General features: G+C 48.2%; 1 protein-coding gene across 1 annotated transcript; it reads left to right on the plus strand.

Moving 5' to 3' along the window:
• The first annotated feature begins 19,023 nt into the window (after positions 1 to 19,023).
• Hand1 (heart and neural crest derivatives expressed 1) lies at positions 19,024 to 22,414 on the plus strand. The gene is made up of 2 exons (XM_034507598.2): positions 19,024 to 19,877; positions 21,447 to 22,414. The coding sequence occupies exons 1-2, from the start codon at positions 19,335 to 19,337 to the stop codon at positions 21,552 to 21,554; spliced, it is 651 nt and encodes a 216-aa protein (XP_034363489.1). The 5' UTR covers positions 19,024 to 19,334; the 3' UTR covers positions 21,555 to 22,414.
• Positions 22,415 to 24,082: the final 1,668 nt, after the last annotated feature.

The raw sequence follows: 24,082 nt of genomic DNA on the forward strand, positions 1-24,082 counted from the left end.
AGGCATTAAGAATCCAACCCAACTGAAAGAGAAAACCAGTGAGGCAGGCCTACAACCCAGTACTCACGAAGCTGAGGCAGGAGGATCAGAAGTTCAAGGCTAGCCTGAACTACATAAAATAAAATGGTAAAGGGTAAGTTCCAGATCAGCTGGACTAAGTAGAAAGAGCGAGTCTAAAAGAAGACCTGAGGTGTTGGGTATTGCTACACATCTTTACTCTCATCGATTGGATGGGCAGCCGCAGAGGCAGGCAGATCTATCCAAGGTTGGTGGAGACCAGCCTGGTCTACTGAGCAAGTTCCCAGGGCAGCCCGGGCTACACAGAGAAACCCTGTCTGAGAAAGGGGTGGGATGGGGAGGAAGAGGAAGAGGAAGAAGATAAGGAAGAAGAGAAAAAACAATGAGAGAAGGAAGAAGTGGGAGAAGAGAAAAGAGAGGAGCATGAGGATGAAGGGGAAAAGCAGAAGGAGGCGAACCAAGGAGAAGACTACAGCTACTGACTGGTGCTGGTGGTCTGCCTACTGTCTGACTTCCTCAGCCCTTGAGAAGGTATTTTGGTGTCTTGATATTTGACTATTAGAAGGTCCTAGCCACCAGCTCGCTCTATCACCTAAGGAGAAAGTTTGTTGCTTTTGTTTTCCCCTGACGGAGGCTCTCTCATATATAGCTCATGATGGCCTGGAATTCACAGTATATCTGAGGATGATTTTGAACTTCTGATCCTTCTGCCTCTACATCCCAAGTACTGGGATTACAGGCATGCACCCTTATGTCTATGCCCAGCCACAAGAAGAAAATCTATCCTAAAGAAAATGTATAGGCAAGCTGGGTGTGGTGGTACACACCTTTAATCCCAGCACTCAGGCAACAGAGGCCAGAGGATCTCTGCAAATTCAAGGCCAGCCTACATAGAACCTACAGTAGGATAGGCAGGGCTACATAGAAAGACCTTGCCAAAAATAAATAAATAAATAAATAAATAAATATATGAGTCCATGTTTATAATATATATGCATAAATAATAGGGCTTTTTCACTAATAATTATTATAAAAATTTCCTATAAATGGGGCATCAGTTGATTGAATTAGGATTTATCCATTCAAAATATGTTGTGTGGTAGGGTATGGTGATATATGCATGTAACCAAGCACTAGGAGACAGACAGAAGATCTCTACAAACTAGCCTCATCTACATAATGAGATTGAGTCCAGCCAAGGCTGTGGAGGAGGACAAGAATGTTCTACATTCTTATAAAAACATAACAACCCTTAAAGAAAACCATGTTAGAGTTGACACTTGTGATCTGTTGCCAGCCTCTATTACAAAACAAGCAAATAAATAAAAATAATAAAATACAAGCAAGTCTTGAGTACAGTGTCTGGTGAGTTTCAGGGCACTATGTACCCTTGAGATTATGGAAACTCGATAGTTTAGATCTTCAAAGGGATTTGTGAATGGTGTATTAAAAACTGCTATTAGAAAATGGTATCAAGCCGGCCGGTGGTGGCGCACGCCTTTAATCCTAGCGTTTGGGAGGCAGAGGCAGGTGGATTTCTGAGTTCGAGGCTAGCCTGGTCTATAGAGTGAGTTCCAGGACAGCCAGGGCTACAGAGAGAAACCCTGTCTCGGAAAACCAAAAAAAAAAAAAAAAGAAAGAAAGAAAGAAAGAAAATGATATTAATGGGTTGTAGATGGCTCAGGGGCCAAGAGTATTTGTTGTTCTTGCAGAGGACCAGAGTATGGTTTCCAGAATCCATGTCCTGCAGGTCAGAATCATCTGTAGCTCAAGCTCCAGGGGACCTGATATCCTCTTCTGCCCTTTGTGACCACCTGTGCAAATGTACACACACAAGGGCACAGGGAGAGAGAAAAAGAGAGAGAAGGAGGAAGAGGGGGATGAAGAGGAGGAAGATGGGGAGGAAGAGGAGGAGGAAGAGGATGAAGAGAAAGAAGAAGAGGAGGAAAAGGAGGAAGAGGGGGAGGAAGAGGAGGAGGAGGAGGAGGAAAGGGAAGAGGAAGAGAAGGAGGGGGAAAAAGAGGAGGAAGAGATCCAATGTCAGCCCCTGACCTCCACATATGTGTGCATGCTCACCCACACATACACACAGGAGAGGGGAAAAAGGTAAAAGAAAAACACACGCATAATGTCATGGTCACACCAAACAAACAAAACCCAAACTCAGGACAACCAATAACTGTGTCTTCATCAGATGCCCAGGTCATATGAAGTAATTATGACTCATTATTGCCCTTCCTGATCTGTTACTGAGAAAAGCAAAGGAAGGAGGGAAGGTTGTGATCCCATTCTGGAGACAGGAGTGTAAGTGTTGTGTTTCATTCCCCAAATTCTGTATTGCTTTCTATATGGAAACTAATAGACAGCCGGGGTGTGGTGCTATGCTGAAGTGCTTGCATAGCATTTGGAAGTCCTGAATGCCATCCCCAGTACCACAAAGTGATGGTGGTGAAGAATAAGGAGGAGGAAGAGGGGTAAAGAGGGAGGAGGAGGGAGGAGACTCAGAAGAACAACATGATGGACTTCTACAAAATCTAGCTGGTGGGGGTGGGGTGGGGGGTAACAGTACTTGCTGCTAACTCCTACATGGTGGAAAGGAAACAATCTACTCTCTCTAGTTGTCCTCTGATCTTCACACACCTCTACTCCACAAAACACATAAGTGTAATAAAATATGAAAATGACAAAGTTCTAGCTGGACATGGTATCATAGGCATGGTGGTGCCTTGCCTATGATGCTATGAGACTAAGGCTTTTAAGAACCATTGGGGGGGGGGGTGGGAAAGCCCGTGGTCCATTTGGAGTTGATTTTCCTACAGAGAGAGAGAGAGAGATAAGGGTCCATTCTCACTCTTCCACGTGCAGACAGCCAGTTTCCCCAGCATTATTTGTTAAAGGGGCTATCTTTTCTCCAGTGTATATTTTTGGCGTCTTTGTCAAAATTCTGGTGGCTGTAGCTACACAGGTCTATTTTTTGTTCCATTCCCTTGACCCACGTGTCTGTTTTTTTTATTTTTGTTTTGGTGACCATACTGTGGTGTTTTGTCACTGCGACTTCATAGTATACTATGAAATCAGTTGCCGATTCCTTTTGGGTTTCTGCACTGCTGTGTTTATTAAGCACTGTGCACAAGAGCTGAGCTGTGGAGCCAAGCTAGGCGTCCATCAACGGAGGAACGGATGGAAAATGTGGTGTATACATACAGCCAGTAATGAAGAATGAAGTCGTGTTGTCCTTGGGAAAAGGGATGCAGCTGGAGACAAGTAAGTATATCAAGCACATGGAAGCATCACAGAAGGACAAATACGGGCTGGACAGACAACTCAGCAGCTAATGGCGCTAGCTGGCAAGCATGAAGATCTGAATTTGGTACCTAGAACCCATACAGGCTCTATGGCTCTATGGTACACACACAGACACACACAGACACACAGACACACACACACACACACACACACACACACACAACTTAAATACTTAAATAAAAGTTTTTAAAAGGAGGCCGGGTGGTGGTGGCAGCACATGCCTTTAATATCAGCACTAAGGGAAGTTCGAGGCCAGCCTGATCTAGAATGAGTTCCTGGACAGTCAGGGCTACACAGAGAAACCCCCATCTCAAAAAACCAAACCAAACCAAACCAAACCAAACCAAACCAAACCAAGACAAATGTTTTCGCCCAGTTGTGATTCTTTGTTTCATATGATCACATAAAAAACATACATGTAAAGATTAAATGAAAGAAGAGAAACTATGCAGGAAGACCGACAGGGGGCAGGGGCCAGGCAAAGGGTGGGACAAGGAAGGGAAGGATGAGGAGAGATGGGGTCGGGGAATGAGGGATATGTTTTTTAACACAACACTTAACACCTGTAAGAATTCTTTTTTTTTTTTTTTAGTTTTGTAAAATTAATTTTTAAAAAGTCTAAATTCAACACACAAGTCTGAGTGTATCTGCTGTGTATTATGATGGAGAGGACTCAGTTCCCTAGATGTGGGGGAGTCTCCACCAGAGCTCCAGGGAGGGGCTTCCGGAGGGACAGAGGCTCTGCAACATCTCTCAGGCTCGGGTCCCTGATGTCCTGGCATGCCCACCCTTGTCTCTTCCACCTTTATCAAGCCTCACACGTTTGGGGCACTTTGCTGTCGGACTTGACAGACCAAACGAAACAGAGGCGGGTGGCAGATAACCGTAGCCCCTTCTTGCCACACGTAGGCCTGTTGGCTTGTCGGGCCTGCAGACGAAGGCGTCTTACTTCTCCAACACATTCCACAGTCATGTCCCTGGGCTGTGGGCCTCCGGGGTGGTTCCCCTAAGCCCCAAGGACTTTCACAGTGGAGACAGAAAGGGAGCCTTAGATTCTTCATTCCAAAGTCCTAGCTTTGCTGTGTGACCTTAAGCAAGTCCCATCCTCTCTGAGCTTGTTTCTGCACCTGGACCTTGACAGGAATGGGGACTAGATAATTCCTGATATCTCCATCCTCCCCTCCCAGAATCCCTCAGTTTATTAGAAACAGGAAACGGGTCACTGCACCTCTAAGTGCTAGTTCAAAATCTCATGGCTGTCAGGCCAGGGCCAGTGATAAGAACTCAAGAGGTAGACATGTTCCCTCAGGCCCAGAGCTCACCATCTTAAAATGAAAGTTTCACATAAACAAGGTGTGGTGGCATATGCCTGTGATTCTAGCATGTGGGAAGGTTGAGGCAGGGGGATTGAGACAAGTTTGAAGACAGTCTTAGCTATATGTAGTGAGTTCCAGGCCGTCATGGATGTGGGTGTATAGGAGCCTTTGTCTCAAAAGAACACACACACACACACACACACACACACACACACACACAAGGGGGTGGGGGGGGGGGAGAGAGAGAGAGAGAGAGAGAGAGAGAGAGAGAGAGAGAGAGAGAGAGAGTTAGTTAGTTCTAGGACAGCCAGAGACACAGAGAAATCCTGTCTTGAAAAACGAAATGAAACAATCTAAAAATAAAAGTAAACAAGAAGTTGCAGAGGATAACACCTGTGAAAAGCATCCTGACGTTTTTTCTCTTCTGTTCATTAAAAACAATAAGCCAATCAAAATCATAATCCATCACAGTGCAGCTATGCTTATATTTCTGAACAAGGTGAGACCAACTCAAGCAAACATGAATCAGTAGACCTGGGGCCAATTAGGCGCGCTAGCTTGCAGAGGCACCTGTTATATAGGAATGTACGTGCCGGGGTTCAGAGGGCGCTCAGGTACGCATGGATTTCACTCACGGTCACCTGCCTTACTGGTTCACATCCCTCTCCCACAGAGACTCCTTTCCCCCAGCAAGCCCTCCTAGTTAGTAATGTTTGTTTGTTTATTGTATGTGCTTAGGAGTGCCACGGTGAGAGAGGCTGGAGCACAACCAGTGGGAGTTGATTCTCTGTTTTCACTGAGCAAATGATGAAGATTAAACTTGGGTTGTCAGGCAGTGCATCAAGCACCCTTACCCACTGAGTCATTTCCCTGCCCCCTCCCTTCCTGCTTTCATGCTCTGTGTGTGTGTGTGTGTGTGTGTGAGAGAGAGAGAGAGAGAGAGAGAGAGAGAGAGAGAGAGAGAGAGAGAGAGAAAGAGAGATCATGGATAAGGAGGTTATTTACTGTAGCATGGAGAACTTCTCAGCTGTTGTACCTCTGAACAAAAGCATCAGCCCCCGCCCATGCCCAGTCATGATTCTTTACGAAACATTAGCTTATACTGATGTCTTCATACCCTAGGAGTGTACACAGAAGTAGACACATAGTACAACTTTTGGACTCTGGATCTAGCTGCAAACCTTGACCTTTTCCAGAAGACTGAGGTCTGATTCTGTCCCAGGTTAGTCCAGCAGGAGACGCACAGCTAAGGACCCCAGAGATGATGAGATCTCGTATCACACACAACACCAAGACTCTTCAGTTCCTTACAGCTGAGTCCAGAAAGCATGTCTGCTTTTGCAGGAACAGGCAAAGAAGCTAGCCACTGTGCCGTCTGTTTTAATTCCACTGTATTAATGCGGTGAAGACTTTAAGGATGCCTGAAGTTGGACCTTTAAAAAAAAAAAATCTGGTCAAAGGTAAGCCGCCATAGAAACAGTCTGACCTCCTCACAAGTGACTAAGACAGAACTCAACTGCCCTTCCTGGATGGGATCCCAGCACAGAAAAGGGACCTAAATAAAAAAGTGGCGACAGCTAAATAAAGCCCGGCGTTTGGCTGGACTGCAATGCGTCACTGTTAGCATCTTAGTTTTGATAAATGTACCTCAGTTGTGTACGATGGCGGGGGGCGGGGGGGGGGGGTGCGGGAGAGAAGACAAACCAGAAACTCTCTCTGTTATGTTTTGCACCTTTCTGTCTAGAATGATAATCATCCTGTCTAGAATTTTTATAAAATAAGTTAGACGTATTAGAGTCTGCTGATAATCCAAACTGTCAAGGTCATTCGCTGCGATGTAGCAAGTTTGAGACTACTACGGTTACTGCTGTGATTGCGGCTGCTGCTACTGTTACTACTACTACTAATAATGTCAAATAAATGGGGCAGCAAGATGGCTCAGCAGGTCCTGCCACCAAGCTTGACAATGTGAGCTTGATTTCCAGGACTCACATGGCAGAAGGTGAGCACAAACCCCCTACAAATTGTCTACTGACTTCCACATCACATGCATGCCAACCTTAACCACAAAGACAAAAGTAAGTCAATGTGGCCAGGTGGTGCTGATGCACCCCTTTAATCTCAGTGCCTGGGAAACAGAGGTAGGCAGATCTGAGTTAATGGTGAGCCTGGTCTACAGAGCTAGTTCCACAACAGCCAGCCAAGGCTACACGAAGAAACCCTGTCTCAATGAATGAATGAATGAATGAATGAATGCAATAAGAAGTTTCACACAAAACAATATATATGGTATAAATTATAGCTCAATAAAAGTATTAACAAAAAATATAACGATTACAAAGATATTAACAGTTTGTATACTGAGTATGCGTTTCGTGCATTTCTTTTCTAGACATGGTTTCACATACACACATACACACACACATACACACACACATACACACACACACACACACATGCATGCACGCATGCATGCACACATGCATATACACAAAGTAGGGAGGTGAGCCAGCATGAAGACACACACCTTTAATCCCAGCACAGATCCCTGTGAGTTCAAGGCCAACCTGGTCTACAAAGCAAATTCCAGGATAGCCAGGGCTGTAACACAGAGAAACCCTATCACAAGCCCCTTTACCCCCCCCCCAAATGTAGGGAGATGAATCTGATCAAAATATGTTGCATGAAATTCTTGAAGAAGTAATACAATATAGTATTAAAAAATAAAAATGTTTTTAAAGGAAAAACCAGCTAGACATAAAGTCTAATTAGCAGAAAGTATTCTTAGAACACAGTGTTTGGGAAAGAAGGACTAAAACCGAGTCGATACATTGTTTGGGTGGCAGGTCTAAGTTCTTTAATTATTGTCAATATTTCTTGTAATCTACTCACTATAAATAAATTACAGTAAACAATGAGGTTAGGGAATAGCCTGAGATTTCTGAGGCCCTGGCTTAGGTCCTCAACACTGCTCCCAAAAATATACACACATACATGTAAAACAGCTGTGGTTAATATTATATAGCTTTATTAGGGATTTTTTTAGTAGGTTATTTAGTTGTTGATTGTTTTGCTGCGTTTGATGTAGAGTCTTACTAGTTACCCCATGGCTGGAATGGAACTCACTTTGTAGACCAAGCTGGCCTCAGATTGTGGCTACTCTTCTCTGCTCCCTCCTGCTGGGAAGATGGGATTTGAATCTGAGTCCTCTGGTGCCCTTCCTTAAACTCATGGACTATTAAGTGAAGAATGCATGAGAGGGTGGTGGCACAGGATCCTGCCACCCTTCGTACACAGGGACAGAAGACTTAGTCTCAAGGGTCTGGAGAAAGAACTACACATTTGTGAACTGAAAATACACAACTACCCTGTTTCTGGTGTTTTCTGTACATTTTGTTTTCCCTGAAGTCTGAAGAAAACCTCTAAACTCACTGGTCTGTCTGGTCCAAAGCAGGGAAGGCACATCTCAATTGCAACCTTTGTTGATGGTGTGGGCTGCCGCGGGCAAAGACAACACTAAAAAATATCAGATAGAGCAGGCAGGAGTCTGTCAGATGAAGAGACAAGACTTAGAGAAAAAGCATGCACATTTGCATGCCTGGAGTCCTAGTGACAGACACACTTGTGTGCAATTATGCTTTTTTTTTTTTAATTCCTAGAGCATTGCCTTTAGAATCTATTGAATCCCACAGCTGCATGTGTCCAATTCTTTCTTTCAGCAAATATGTTTTGGAGTCTTTCATGTTCTGTGTCTGAGGTAGGACAGTGGAGACAATCCTGTACCTATGAATATGTTGGTTTTTGGTACAAAACAAAACAGAAACAAAAACAAAACAAAAAATCACAAAACAAAAACAAAAGCAAAACCAAAAACCCTAGTACAGTCAGTCAAGGTAGACTGTTTCCATTAAGAAAAGTTAGGCTCTCTCCTGTGCTCTTACATGCCTATATGCCTATTTTCCAAGTGGTACATTTTGTATAGTAACTTTTTGTATAGAGACTGTTTATATAGTGGCTTCCCTGACAGCATATTGCTAACAAGAGAAATAACTTTTGAGGCAAATAGCTTATTCTTGGTTAACTGTATTTTTTTCTTTAAAGGCAGAACTGATTTTTTTTTTTTTTTTTTTTTTTTTTTTTTTTTTTTTTTTTGGTTTTTCGAGACAGGGTTTCTCTGTGTAGCCCTGGCTGTCCTGGAACTCACTCTGTAGACCAGGCTGGCCTCGAACTCAGAAATTCGCCTGTCTCTGCCTCCCAAGTGCTGGGAATAAAGGCGTGTGCCACCACCACCCGGCCAAAACTGATCTTCTTGCCTCCACTCACCCCCAGTGCTGGGGCTGGAACCTGCTGCCTCCCTCAGGGCACTCTGTGCTATATCCACTGAGCTATAGCTATGATGTACTTGCCCTCCCCTTGAAATTTCTTGAATCTTCATCTAGTGTTCAGCTTACTGAGAGCAGGCCCTCCCTTAAGGGCTGTGTGCAATAAGCTCTCCACAGAGACTGTGAAGGGTATTCTTACACATAGCAAATAGATTTAAAAAAAAAAAAAAAAAGTCCCGGACATACAAATGAATGAACTAAGCTGACAGTGAGGACTAACACATTTACTTTCCTTTGGTTGGGATAAAGCTGACTCCTCCAACTCTCTTCTAGTGCCACTGCTAACTGTATCCATGGTGTGTGTCTTTAGCAGGCGCAATGAATCAGTGTACCCAGGAGAGTCCAGAGAAGGAGGTAATGCTGGACCACTGTGACGCTTGGCCCTGAGGGCCAGATTCTGTGGTTCCTTCTTGCCTAGGGCTTGTGTGTAACAGCCTTTGCCTACACATCACAGCACTGTTCCGGTTCTTAGAAAGGCGCCCTCTGTCCCTCCATTTACCCAACCCCACAGTCCTCTGTGCTTGTAACCCTGGTGTTCGGTTAGCATCATCTGTCACAGCTGAAATTAAACAACAAAAAGCATGTCAGGTGAGAAGCTGAGAAAGACCCTTGGCTGTTTATGAGAGATATGCCCTTACAATCTAATGCAGGAGGGAAGGAAGGATCTGCCCTCTCCTGGCCCCTGCCTCCGCTCTCCCCTGGGCTTCGAGAAGGTCCCCTTCTCCTCAAACCTGTCGATTAGCCTGTGCTTCCAACCATGTTTATTCTCTCTGCTCCGTAGCAAACGCCCTAGGGAGGGAAAACTTGGCTCTGTGGATGCCTGGTCTCCTGGTACATTCAATTTCTCTCAATTAGGAGACTCTGCTGGAGACACAATGGGTTTTGGTGAGCTCGGATTCTGACTGGTTTTTATACAAATGTACATGAAAGATCTGATTTCCTCTGTGATTTTATGGCAGAGGAGAATAGGCAATTAGATTAATTTCTGCTCTGTTTTCTGGAACTTTCCTTTCTATTCTCTTCCCCTGCCACCTTTGTTTCTTCCCATGCTGCCCCCACCCCCTTTTGTTAATAGACAGTTGGAACCTTTTGGTTTCATGGGTGGAAATGAATTTAGTACGTGTAGCAGCTGGGTTTGGGGCCTGCTCCACAGCTAGGAAAGCCTGTTCTTTTAGTCATACTCTGGGTGGCTTATAGGAATCTAAGTAACCCAACCTCCGGTCCCCTGGCTTGATAGGGTTGTCTGTCCAAGAGACCAGGGAGCAAGACCACACCAGGAGGAGACATGCCCAAACTCAGGCTTCCTGGGAGGAAACCCATCCTAACCTCCCCTTTCCCCAAACACCCGGTTTCTTCTCAGGGGTTTCTGAGGGCTGGGGCAATGGCTCACTGTGGTGGAGCACTTGCCTGGTGCACATAAAACCCACGATTCAATCCACAGTACCAGTACCAGGGAAGAAAATGATTCTGATTTCTTCAGTATTTTTCCACCACTCCCTTGTAATTCAGCAAAAAATTCTCCCCAGGACAGCACAACAGGATGGAGATACAATGTGAAGCTGGGGGCAGGAAGGGGATGCTTCTCCACTCCACATGCAAGGCCTTCCACCCTCTTTAGCTTTTTAATGAAGACCTCCCCACTATAAGCAAAGGAGACAAAGAAGAGACCCATGAGATTTAAATCTTAACAGGGAAAATATGGAAAACACTGAAGGAAATATGGAAAACACTGAAGTTAGTGTCTCTGCCAGGTGAGCCCAGAGCTAAGCGGTTTCCTATTGTCAACCCTAAATCCTTTTTTTGTTTTTCTCTTTTAAAGTGTGTTTACAGCTGACCACTATGAGAGAGAGATGACTGACCTCTTGAAAATAATCAGACTAACCGCCAGGGTGAAGCCTCTTTCTAAGGGTTGTTGGGTGAAGGAAGGGTTTGGAATGCCCCAATTGCTGCCTATCTATCGCCTATACCAAGCTATAGGGGTTCAGTTAATAAGACCATTTCCATAGTTTTACATCTGTATTCCTGGTGGCTCTAAGCTTTCTGTTCCAGGCTGTTAGCAGTACTAGAGAATTTAGGGACTCATGGTCCCTTAGGGAAAGGTCACCTTAGGTCTGGGGAAGCAAGACCCAAGGGCAGAGGAGGGAGCTAGTGTTTCTCTACTCCAGCCTCAAATTAAAGAGAAGGGGGAATGGGAGAGGGGCCTCTGTCCCACCCTTTGTAACACAAGCTGTTTTTATACCAGTTTCTGATTTCCAACCACAGACAATGTTTTCTCCATTGAAATGTATGCATTTCTTTCAACTAAATGCTACTGTGAATTGGTTATTTCTGTCTCAGTGGCAAACCCAACCAAAGGGCTTTTGGAGGCTGGCAACCTTAGGGTTTCAGAAGATTGCCTGCCACACAGCCTGTGGTTTCCATTCTTATATATTCTTTTGCCTTCTGGGGGAGGGGGGAAGGTAATGGAATTTAGAGCCTCAAATTTTCTCCTCAAGGTAGGTTCATTTAGCTGGGCAAACCTAGAGGTTCCTGGCTCCTATGGGGGTCTTGCAAGTGAAAAGCACTGAGCACCAAGGCTGGGTAAGAAATACAAGTGTAAAAAATGAGGCATGGTAGCACATGCCTGCCATCCACTTGGGAGATGGAGGCAGGAAGATCGGGAGTTCAAGATCAACCTCAGCTATTGTCAATGACATTCAAGCCAAAGGACTTCAAAATGAGACCATGTCAAAAGAAAGAGGCTGGTCCTAGGGGTGCCGTGGTTCAGTGGGGGAGGCTTGCCTAATATGCAGGCAAGACTTAGGCTTGCTCTCCAGCACAGCAAAATAAATAAATAAACAAATAAATAAATAAATTGCAGAAAGGGGAGGAGAACGTAAAGGTCTTATATAAAAGTCCAACCCATCATGACCGTCAGCAGCCTTTGTGATCAGTGTGGTCTCTAGCTGCGCACACACCCAGCCCCAGCCCTGGTCAAGACTGAGGGAGCTAGGTAAAATGTGTTGGTTTGGTCTTGGCTAGGACTTCATGCAGTTCTGGGGATTAAACATAGCTGCCTAGGGACCTTCCCAGCGCGCAGAGCCAGCCGAGCCGGGATAACCCTCTAAGTATAAAATGGCTGGGCAGATGATAGCCTTGAGAGCAACTACCAGAACTCCAAATCTAACACAACAAAACTAATATACCCCAAATACACAGCATGGTTAGCTGATCACTCCAGATGAAAGCGCCCTAGATGCCACCACCCTGGTGAGAGAAATCCACCTGCCTTCTGGTCCACTGAGTGCTGTAGAGCTGTATCAGGGACTGAAGAGCTGAGGGGGGCTGAGAAGACAGGGACTCCCCTTAGAACCCACCCCGGTGCTGGGGGCATGGGGGGGGGCAGGGCAGAAGGTGTCGTTTTTTTCTTGATTTATGACCACCGCACCCTGAGCCATCCCATAAATTTGGGGGCCGTTTTCACCAAAACCGTGAGTTACGATTTTTCAAATAAATACACTTTCCAATCAGACTGGGTTCTGTTTAGGTTGAAGGCTTCCCGGCTTCCCGAAGCAGACATCTCTCAGTGCGGAAAATACACACAGGAGGGAACGGAGCCGGGACGAAGCTCAGACAACATAAAAACTTGTGTAAACACGTTGTCATTTACAGACTTCGGAAGAGAGAAAGCGAATTGGGGGGGGGGGACAGAAAAGGGAGGGGTGGAGAAAAACATCCATGTTTAATTCTCTCAGAATCCTCTGGTCTCAGCCTGGAGAGAGGACACGGAAAATTTAATATTCTTTTTCCGTAGGCTTGATTTATGTTACTCATTAGAAAAAGGCAGGAGTGGCAGGTTTACCTTAAATAGATTTTGAATTTTTTGAGGTTGTTAAAAATGTAAGAATGGATAAGGTTTATACAATCTCTCCCCCCACCGTGTGTGTGTGTGTGTGTGTGTGTGTGTGTGTGTGTGTGTGTGTGTGTAAACCAAGGTGGATTTTTTTTTTTCACCCAGCCCTAGAGGACCTATGTGTGGCTGCATCCTTTCACAGGTACCTTTTCTTTATTCTGGGTCTCTGTTGCCACCTGTCAAAAAAGAGGGAGTGGATCAAAGACTCAGAAGCCCTGGAGCACACAAGAGCACTCTCATGAAATTATGAATTTAACGTTAGATAAAAGTCATTTCTGGTTTAGACTTTTTTCTGACCAGACCACTGCTCATCTCAAGAAAGGGTGTCACAGGGAGAGAGAGGTATCTTCTCCGGGCTCACAAGGTCTAACCTCTACCTAGCAGTCTGCTTGCCCTTAGGGAAATTCCTTCCCCTCTCTGGTCTCATTTTCCTTGGAAAGCTAGAAGTGGGTCCTCACAGTATCTCTGCAAGTCCCCCACTCCAAAGCGAGGAGGCTTCACTTTCTAACAGCGTACTGGAGACACCAGCCCCCTTCCCTGCCAATCTCTCTCTGCTCAGAGGAGCAAGTCAGGCCAGATTGGAAAACCCAAGACCCTCTTTAGATGCGACCAAAAAATGTTTAAGGGATTTGCGCGCTCAGGCTGCTGCAGCAAATGGCCCGAGGGCTGATTTATGGCGCGTTCCTGCGCGACGCGATTCCCTAAGACAGCGAGAATATTTTACACCGCGCTAATATAAACAGGCGGCCGGCCCGGTCCTTTTTATGGAGTTCCTGTAATTACCCGGACCCTGACAGGTCCTTGATTTACTGCCCTATTTAGATAAGGGGTCCGGTGCGGGGATTGCCCGTGGCGTCAAGGTCACTGGACTCAGCGGATCGCGGGGTTTGCGCGGGGATTTGTTGTGGGCGCCTGGGTGCGCGCTCTCAGGAGCTTGCAGGCTGCAGTGGGGTGAGCAGAAAGGAGGCTGGCCTCTCTCCGGGGCATCCCAGAACCATCCGGGAAGCTAAGGCCTTGGAAGTAGCAGACCCCACCCCATACACGGGGCATTAGCACATAAAACCAGGCGAAGGTATGGGACTGGGATTCAGGTTCCCCTGGACTCAATCTTTATCCTGTGCGATGGCGAGCTGAGTTCTATAGGACCAGTAGGACAAGGAGAGGAGCGAACCCCACCAGCAGAGGCCAGTGTCAGTAGAATTCGGTGGTCTGGCAGGCTGCCCTTCACAAGATTGTGCTGTCTAGTCAAGGGGGGGGGGGCAGCTTTTCCTCACCCCCCAGCATCAGACCAAAACTCAGGACTATTGTGAGTTGAGTTCGTCCTTATTTTATGCGGTGCCATGGCACATCAACCAACGCCCCAGCCCTATCAAACCTCCCTCAGGCTTCTGTTGGATCTCCGTGGCAGGCAGAGGAAACTGACAATTGCCCAGATTCAGAGAGGGAGCAGAGCCGACAATTTCAACTCGGCTGGCCTCCATTCCGCTATTGCCTGCTTCTCCTGGACACCATTTATTTACCCTCAGAGGATTGTATTCTCCTGTCGGTGAACTGGGAAAGACTACTTACCCCATGTCACTGGTATCACTGGGGACAGATCTGGGAAGCCAGCCTCTATGAGTATCAGATCAACTTAAGGCACACTGAAGGCTTCGTGGGGCTGACAGGAGACTCCCCGGAGTGCTTTGGCTCCCAGGGCTTGATCTGCAGAGGTAGGCTGACCGAGACCGAGAGTAGACCACTTTCCTTTTGGGACCTCTTTTGGATCTATGCAACCAATCCTGAAGAGGCAGAAATTACAAACTCAATTGGCTAGCCCTATCCCCTTCTCCACAAATGGAGAAACTGAGGCTTGGAGAGGAAAAGAAACTGTAAGTCACCAGAGGATGCCAGAATTTGATAGGGTGGGATGGGGTGGTGCACTTAAAGTCACAAGCACCCGGGAGACAGAGGCAGCAGGATCAGGAGCTTAAGTCCCACATGAGCTATAGCCTGGGCATCAGGGGACTTAAAGACCAAACAACCAAACTACTCCACAAACAAACAACTGGAAGCCTCATCTTTTGCTCAGACTCATGCAAACCTCCACTTTATTTCGCAGCCTGAGGCAAGAAAGAGAAACCACGGGAGACTGCCCCCCCACACTCTCGCCTCCCCATCTCTGGCTCATCTGAGCCCCAGGTATCATTCAAGGAACTTAGGAAGGCTGGGCCTGGAGTCTAGAAACCTTGTTCTCTCTCCTTGATATTCATAATTTTGTGTGTCCTACTCCAAATCCCAGCAGATCTTATACAAGGCCCTTTTGAATCAAATCCTGAGTCACTGTCTGGGGTGGGGGGCATCCTGCTTTTTAAACACTCATTGGGAAGCAGGTGACTTGGGAGCCTTTAGAGAGCCTTTGGGATTGTGGGGTGTGAGGGATGAGTCTTACCTTTACTTGAATTCATTCTCTACTGCAACATCTAGGCCAGATATGCAGGCCTAAGTGATCTGTGTAATGTCAAGAAAGTGGGCCTCCCACTGCTGGGGGGGGGGGGAAAGCTATGCCTTTTTATATGGATGCTAGTGCGACCCTGTGAGTGTCCATTGTCCTTGTGCATGACCTGATAATATGAGCACTGGTGTCCAATTTCATTTTGTCAGTGTGACTATTATCTAAGGCTGTAAATACGTGCAAAACCTAAATATACATGGTGTTTGGAAATCATGCAGCAGGCATATGCAGGTCAAATTGAATATGTAGACTTTGTGTGATGCCGTGGATCTATGGAGCCTGCCAACCTATGAGAATGTCTATATGTGAACTATTGCAGATCTATATGTATGTTGTCTAGTGGGTTTTGTGTGTGTGTGTGTGTGTGTGTGTGTGTGTTTGGAGGAAGGCTGATGCTATTATTAGTTTTGAGACTGGCTTTCAGTCCTGCCCAATCTGATGTTTAATTTAAAAAAAAAACAAATGTTATTATTTTAAAAATGTACAAATAGGACTGGAGAGATGGCTTAGCAGTTAAGAACATTGACTGCGCTTCCAGAGGTCCTGAGCTCAATTCCCAGCAACCACATGGTGGCTCACAACCATCTGCAATGGGATCTGATGTAGTCTTCTGGTGTGTGTCTGAAGACAGCTACAGTGTACTCATTTAAATAAAAATAAATAAATCTTTTAAAAATATACAAATAAATTAAAAAAAAACCCTCACACCCAAAATAACCACACCCAACATCTGCATAACTGGGTGAACTTCTAAACAGAACAGGCATTTGGAATAGAAACTGCAGCACTTCACATTAAAATGTGATACTTTCAGTATCAAGCCTATTTTATGCACTTATCCACCACCAAGGCCCCCCCCCAAAAAAAAAATCCACAACAGAATTAAAACCAGGAAACCAATTAGCATTAGATCCTCTCTCCTAACTTTCATCTACAGATCAAATAAAGGTTACTCTTAGATCAACTCCACTTTCCTGCTTCAACCTCCTAAGTTACCTCAGGGTACTTGGACTACTGTGCCCCGCTGGTAAATTTGGGGCTTTCGAGAGTTTGTGTTATGGATATAATTCTGAAGAATTTGTAAAAAGATACAAAGGGAAACTGGGTGTGGTGGTGACCTCTTGCCTGAAATCCCAGAACACGCAGTGAGGCAGGAGGATCAGACTAGACTAGGTGAGACTAGTTAAAATAAAAATAAATGCTTGTGGTCTGACAAGATGGCTCAGTGGGTAAAGGTGCTTGTCACCAAGGCTAGCCATCTCAGTTTAATCCCAAGGATTTAGGTACTGCAAAGAGAGAAGTGACCTCCACATGTACATTACAGCGCCCATGTGCTCTGCACAAATAATTCAGTGTAATAAAAAATACTGTGAGGACACGAGTGCACCCCTACATCCAGTGTTTAGAGGTGTATGCCTCTGTAAAACTGACCTTCTTGTATCCCTGAGTACCCCCGAATTGGAAGCTCCTATGTTTAACCCACCCAGAGGATGACAGACATCCTGTGTGTGTGTGTGGGGGGGGAAATCCTAGGAATGTGTGACTCTTGCATTAGTGTACGCATGCCATGTCACTGTATTATTGCTAAGGTGGAAGCCATCTGTAAGAACACTACGCGGGTGTTTGTGTGTGTGCCAGCGAAGGGACGAGCCTGTGAGTATGGATCTGTCACAGAGCCCAGGATAAAGATTGCTGGAGTCAGAACTATGCTGAGTAAGAATCCAGGCCCTTCTCCAGGAGTTATTCCTTTCCACTCAGATTCCCTTATTCTGAGAGTGACTCCCAGCCCTCAGGGCCCAAGAACCCGCGGAGCAGCTGCGGAACCGGCGCCTTCCCGGGGAGCCTTCTCCAGGCCCCTGGCTGAGCCCAACCCTAGCGCTGCGGGCGCCAGGCGCCTGCAAAAGCGGCGGGTTTCCAGCTTGCCTGGGGCAGGGAAGTGAGGTCCTGGGACCTCTTTCTACCGCTGCTCACAACCTCCTCCACCGACAGTCTCCACAGGTGGAATCTTGGCTCTCAGACTTCAGCGACTGAGCTTCCATCCACGCCTCAAAGTGAGTCTACTCTCACAGAAGTCCACGTTTGCACAGACACGCAGAATCTCAACTCACATACATTCCTAGGATTTCACACACAGGGACTGTCATCTGCTGAGCCCACGACCTGCTCCACATTCGTTTTCACTTACCCACTTGCTACTGGGCCTCACATCCCGTCTGCACACACGGTGGCCTTTCTCCCACTGTCCCTGCCCGTTAATTGTCTTATTCACAAGATAGGCCTCAGTAAGCAACTTTCGAGTAGCTGGATCAAAAGCGAATTAAAAAGAATTTGATGTCATCTCATTCCCCCCTTAACCGACATTTGACAGAAAGGCACATTTCCCCCGCAGCCCACCTAGGGAAGGAGTGAGACCAGATAGGTTGGTGAGGTTTGGAGGGGTCCTAGGGACAGGGACCTTACTGGAAAGATGAAGAAGACACAGAGTCCCAGGTTTAAAGCCTATATCCTGGTCTCCCAAGTTCTTATCAACTCGTGAAAAGCCATCTCTTTATAGAATCCCGCCTTGGAGAAGTGCTCTAGGCTGAAGGGGAGCAGCACAGGGCTGTACAGCTAGACCCTGCCTTGTAGGGTGGGTGTGAAGCGCCGGGGCTGATTTCTCCGTGGATATCAGGGATGGGGGTGGGCTAGTTTCTTCCAGTGAGAGCTTTAGTGGAAGTATCTTTATAGGATCAAAGATTTTCATGCAGGTGGTGAGCCAGATGGAGTAAGTAGCCCAGCAGTCGCCGGCTCCTAGCCGTACGTGCGAATCTTCCGAAGACACTGGGGAGTCCTGCCACAGAGATGCCTTGGGGCCAAGGCGCCGCCAGGCTGCCTCGCCACCATCTCAGCCTGCCGGCGTTTACACCGAATCAGGCGCCTGAGAGGCTAGAGGAGCAGAGATCAGGCACCGTCTCCACCCCCAACCCCCAAGCCCGGAACAAACCGGTCAGTGCCCAAGAGCTGGAAGCCGGCTCTCTTTCCCGCCCACTTCCACCTCGGCCTCTGAAGGCTCTTCTGGGAGTCGGCAGCTGGGCAAGAATTGGGTCTCTGAGAACCACCTTGTTGGGCAGTAGCTCCAGCTCCAGACTGAAGCAGGGGACCTAAAGGCGGGGCTGTAGGTGTTAGGGCCTAGCCTACTTCCCTGCTGAGCCCGATGGCCTTCAGGCTCCCACGGTGAGCAGCGACCTTAGAGTTCGGGAATGCTAGATGTCCTATTCTGAACTTCAGGCCTAAAAACAATAGCCAGTTTTGCTATGGTCCTCAGTTTCCCTACCTGAAATTGTGTGTGTGTTTGTGTGTGTGTGTGTGTGTGTGTGTGTGGGCGCGCGCGCGCGCCTAGATGAGGCTCTGTCTGTTTTCAAGGGATGATTCTAGAATCCTTTCCTTGGATCCATGAAGAAAGGGTGGTAGGTTCAGTACAGGGAGTGAGCAGGCCTGGCCTCAAGTTCGTAGCCCCCGCCCTCCCAGGAGGGGAACTGGGAGAGGGGAGGGACATAGGCGGGGCCGGTTTTCAGTCCCTGTGGTCAGCCTAGAATTGTGTGGCGCTTGCTGAGCATAAAACTTGGGACCGCCACCCCCTTCCCTCCTCCTGCCATTGGCTCCAGCTAGAGGTTGACATCAAAGCTGAGGCCTTATATAAGCAGGATCCTGGTGGCAAGTCCGCAGAAGGGTTAAACCCGGTCTTTGGAAATCTGGACCCTTCTCCCTCACTGCCTACAGAAACCTTCGAGAAGTCGTCAGGTCTCTCGTGTCATCTCCAGCCTTGCTCAGGACTCCTCCAAAACCCAGCCAGTTCGCTGCCTCGGAAGCCCACGGTGACCCCTTTCTGTGGGGCGCATGGGGCGGTGCTAATTGGGCTGGCAGCTCAGGCCAGGAGCCTCTCCAACATGAACCTCGTGGGCAGCTACGCACATCATCACCACCACCACCACTCACACCCGCCGCACCCCATGCTCCACGAACCCTTCCTCTTTGGTGCGGCCTCGCGTTGCCACCAGGAGCGGCCTTACTTCCAGAGCTGGCTGCTGAGCCCGGCTGATGCTGCCCCAGATTTCCCTGCCGGCGGGCCACCACCTACCACCGCAGTAGCAGCGGCTGCCTATGGTCCCGATGCCAGGCCGAGTCAGAGCCCAGGTCGGCTGGAGGCTCTTGGAAGCCGCCTGCCCAAGCGAAAAGGCTCGGGACCCAAGAAGGAGCGGAGGCGCACAGAGAGCATTAACAGCGCGTTCGCGGAGCTGCGTGAGTGCATCCCCAATGTGCCCGCAGACACCAAGCTCTCCAAGATCAAGACTCTGCGCCTGGCCACCAGCTACATCGCCTACTTGATGGACGTGCTGGCCAAGGATGCACAAGCAGGTGACCCCGAGGCCTTCAAGGCTGAACTCAAAAAGACGGATGGCGGTCGCGAAAGCAAGCGGAAAAGGGAGCTGGTGAGTCCCAGGGGCTTATAAGTTCCAGCTAAGGGTGCGGGCTGGGGTAAGTAAGAGTAGGCCTGAAAACAAGCAGAGCTGTGTTGTTCTTGGTGGAATTCTGAAAGGCTAGGGAGGGTTCTGAGATTGACACAGTCTGCCATTGAATGCACAGTCATTACTGAATGAACATAGAATTTTGCTTTTTGAAAGTGATCTTAGGGCCTTATAAGATGAACTGAAAACCTTGGGCTTCCAAGAAGGGGCTATACTTTATGCTATAGTTTGTTTTAAATTTGAAGGTGTTCTGAGTCTTCCCTGGGCCCTCCTGGAAGCCAGGATGAGAATGAAAGTAGGAAATGACGTAAATCCTGGACTAACATATGACGTTCTCCCAAAACATTTTTTAAAAGCAAAACAAAAAACCCCAAACAAACAAACAGAACAAAACAAAAATGAATACAAGTCGGGGCTTCATACTTTAATTTGCTTAATTATGAATATCTGAATTACCTGCTTTCCATGGGGCTTATTGGAAAGGATTATCTACCTCAATTAACATACGAATTGGAAAAGCAGAAGCCCACTGGAGGGAAAAGTGGGGTGGGAAGTCAGCTCAACGCTAGATCTAGTCTGCTCTTAGTCTGGGTCTAGTCTGGGACGGGTGATGGCCTAGACAATCTCAAGGCTTTGTATGGAACAAACAGGAAGAAGGGCTTTGGCCTTTGAGCTAGCCAAGACAGCCTTTCTGGGTCTTCTCCAGTTTGAGTGATCTTCCTCCTCAGGGTGGTGGGATTTCTGGCCGCCTGAGTACCCCTTGTCTGGTAGGCTTAGGCCTAGGCACAGCAGTGTGGACTGGGGAGCTTGGTGGCTTTTATCTGACCCCCGGGGCCTGTGGCAAAGTAGGGCTGGCTTACCTGGAGCCACCGGAAAGACAGACTTCTAGCCTCAACCGCCTGAGGCCTGGGCTGGGGATGCGGCTGGGCTGGGGATGCGGGGCGGGAGGAGGAGCACCTTGTAGGAAGCAGTTATAGGGCCAATCCTGACCCTGGTAGGGCATGACTAGTAAGTAACACCACACTGGGTTCCTGCTACTAGAGCTGAGCAGGACTGTGGAGGCCAGGCCAATTCTTTCCTCCCTAGGTAGTGAGGGAGGCTCCCAGCGCTGGTACTAGCCAGCACCCAACTTGCATCCAAGCCAAGATCTTATGCCAGGCTGATAACCTGGAACAGTTATATACCGAGTGGATTACTATTCCCACCCTTCCCACACCAGGCCTCTGCGATGATGCTGGCTGGTTTCCTCTGCCCAAGACGCCTTCAAGATAGGGTCAGTTTCTCCAGACTTGTCGAATTCTCAAACCTTCCCAAGCTGGTCAGACCATCCTGGATCCCAGGAACTAAGAGCATAAAGGCAGATTTATAATCTTGATTGTGTGTTTCAACAAACAGACATCTGTCACTTAGTTAAAGACGCTCAGTTACTGTTCCCGACCCGTTGCCCAACTCCCCTGCAAGCCAGGGAGACAGAACTGAATAACTTAAACCTGACTTTCTCGCCTTTGTTTGTTTATTTGTGTCGGTTGGCAGCCTCAGCAACACGAAAGCTTTCCTCCTGCCCCGGGGCCAGGCGAGAAGAGGATTAAAGGGCGCACCGGCTGGCCTCAGCAAGTCTGGGCGCTGGAGCTAAACCAGTGAGACCAGGCCGGCGCCGAAGACCCGGCCGAGGCTGGCCCACCTGGCTATCCGGACAGGAGAGGGAAGGACGCAGCGGCCACGGCCGGTCTCCGGGTGCCCGCGCACGTCTCGCTCAGTCTCTTCGGAGCGCCAGCGGGTCGGCAGTTGCAACTACCCACTAGGATCGCACGTGCAATGTCATTTGAATTTGTTAATACATAAGAGAAAGAGAAATTTATATATATGTTCACTTCCCGCCGAGGGCGGCGGCTCTTTTGGAGGCTCGGCTCAAGTAGGGACTGGAGAAGCCCAAGCCCCCAAAGACACACCCTTCCAACCCATCTGGGTGGAACTCAACCCCAAAGGCCATGGTCGCGCCCTCTGGCTTGCTCTCTTGTTCCCCTCTTGGCTCTGCGTCAAAACGCCTTCTTCTCAAGTTAAAATGCAATAAGAATAATTGGTAGTTTCCAACCAGGAAGACAGACGCTGCCTGGGTTGATCTCTCCCGAACAGCGGTGGTTTTCCTTCTTGTCGCTACACGTCCTACCTAGAGGGAAGGCGTTGCTTCCTTCTGCAGCACCTCTGCTTTCCAAGGGAAATGTTTCCCTTCCTTTTCCTTCCCTTTCCTCCCATCTCCTCTTCCTTTCCCTGTCCTCATACCCCCTCTTCCCTTCCTTCTTTCTTCTTCATTTCTTTCCTTTTTTTTTCTCTAAATAAAAGCGTTCCCATTCGTTGCCGAATTTGTAACGTATTTAAACTACCTACCATGCCTGTTGCGCTCAGGTATACATCTCCCTACCCCCACCCTCTTTCTACCTCAAATCAGTGTGACCACTCGCAGCCCCACCCTTTGCCAAAGCAGTATCTATGCTCTTGACTTAATAAAAACGTTTTCAGAGAATCTCACAGGCTTGTGTGGTACTGCTCCCGCCCCGTAGCCTCTCCCTTTCTCCTTTGATAAATACCAAACGAAACTGCAAGAAAGAGGGAGGCAAAGAATTTAAATGGGGAAAGTAGTGTCAAGTTTTCAGAAGAGAGCAGCAAGCGGGAGTCACTCGTGGAAATGGGAGGGAAGAAGCCGGAGAAAGCAATCAGACACAGAGACTTACTTGATTGGGAATTCCTAGACCAGCTCGCACACTGGTGTATGGATTGAGTTTTTGTGGAGGTACAAGGGGGGGGGGGGTGCTACCACACAAAGGAGCCCCGCCTCTGTGTTGGGAAATGCTGAGCTCATAGGTGTCCGCTACTCCTATAGAGTCTGGGACTCTACTACTGGTCCTCTTAGCCCAACTCCGAGCACCGCAGGCAAAAAAGACTCACTCCTATGTAACTGCTATTACTTTATACATAAATAACCTCATGTTAATGGTTATATCGAGGTTTCTCTCTCGTAATAGAACACTTAAATACTTATGAGAACTTGTGTGCTGTAGGACGCCCGCGCGTGCGGCCAGAGCTGGCCTCCGTGTCCCCACATGAGAGTCCACCGCTGGCTCATTTGCTTGGGGGGTACGGGTAAATATGGAGCTAAACCAGGGTGCACTTAAGATAGGCATCTCCGCGGTGGTGAATAACGGTCGCGTGCAAGCAATCGTTTTTCCTGCGTATAAACGCCACCAAGTGCCTGATGTCTGGCAACAGCTCCCAGGTCCACGGGCGGGAGCCGCGGGCCCGAACTCGGCGCTGAGTGCGCGTGCTCAGATCTTGGCCTGTTCCGGCTGAGGACCAAGCGGGAAGGGCGCTCCGGGTCTTGAGCTGCGGCTGAAGATGAAGATGGAGACCCGAGGCGGACACCTCCATCCGACATCGGGGTGAATATGAGGCCCCATTAGTCTCGGCTGTAAACACCGTGGCAGGGACTGCGAGGCCACGCGGGCCGTTCCGGACGCGAAGGAGTTAATAAAAGGTGTTTTATGGGCGCTAGGAAACGGCGGGGGAGGTGTGAGCTTCTCCCTGCTCGCGCCCCCAGCCTTTCTTCTTCTTTCCCTCTGCCACCCGCCGCCAGATCAAACAAGCCCGCGCTTTAACTAGACCAACACCTCGTCGTAATGAGCCGACCGGCGCGCCCCTCCCCCGGCCTCCGAGGCCCCTCCGGGACACGCAGAAAGGAAACCCGAGGCTCGTTATGGTTTTCTTTCCCTTTTGGAAATTCTGGCCTGCGTGAGGAAATGGAGCGAGGGAACAAACCTTCCTTAGACTCGAACCCAGGACTCGAGCTCGGGTCCTGATCACCAACCAACCCTCTTAGGGGTCCCGTTCCCATTTCTATTTTTAGCATGGCAAAGCATCCTAAGCTCGGGAAGAATGTACACCCGCGTCCTCTTTCCTTACAGCCCCAGGGTGGAGAGTGTACCTAGCCTGGGTACCTCCTCGGTACAGCCTACACAGGCAGGATTTTTTAGGGACACCTGGCTTCAGCTGTCCCAACCTTTCTTTAGGCTGAGAGGGCTAGACCCCTAAATGTAACCTCAGTTGCCTCTGGTCCTATTCCCAGGCCCTGCAAGTGGGGGGGGGGGGGGGGGCAATGCCCATGGAGGACAAAATCC

This window comes from Arvicanthis niloticus, chromosome 6, assembly GCF_011762505.2.
Source record: "Arvicanthis niloticus isolate mArvNil1 chromosome 6, mArvNil1.pat.X, whole genome shotgun sequence".
NCBI classification, from domain to species: Eukaryota; Metazoa; Chordata; class Mammalia; order Rodentia; family Muridae; genus Arvicanthis; species Arvicanthis niloticus.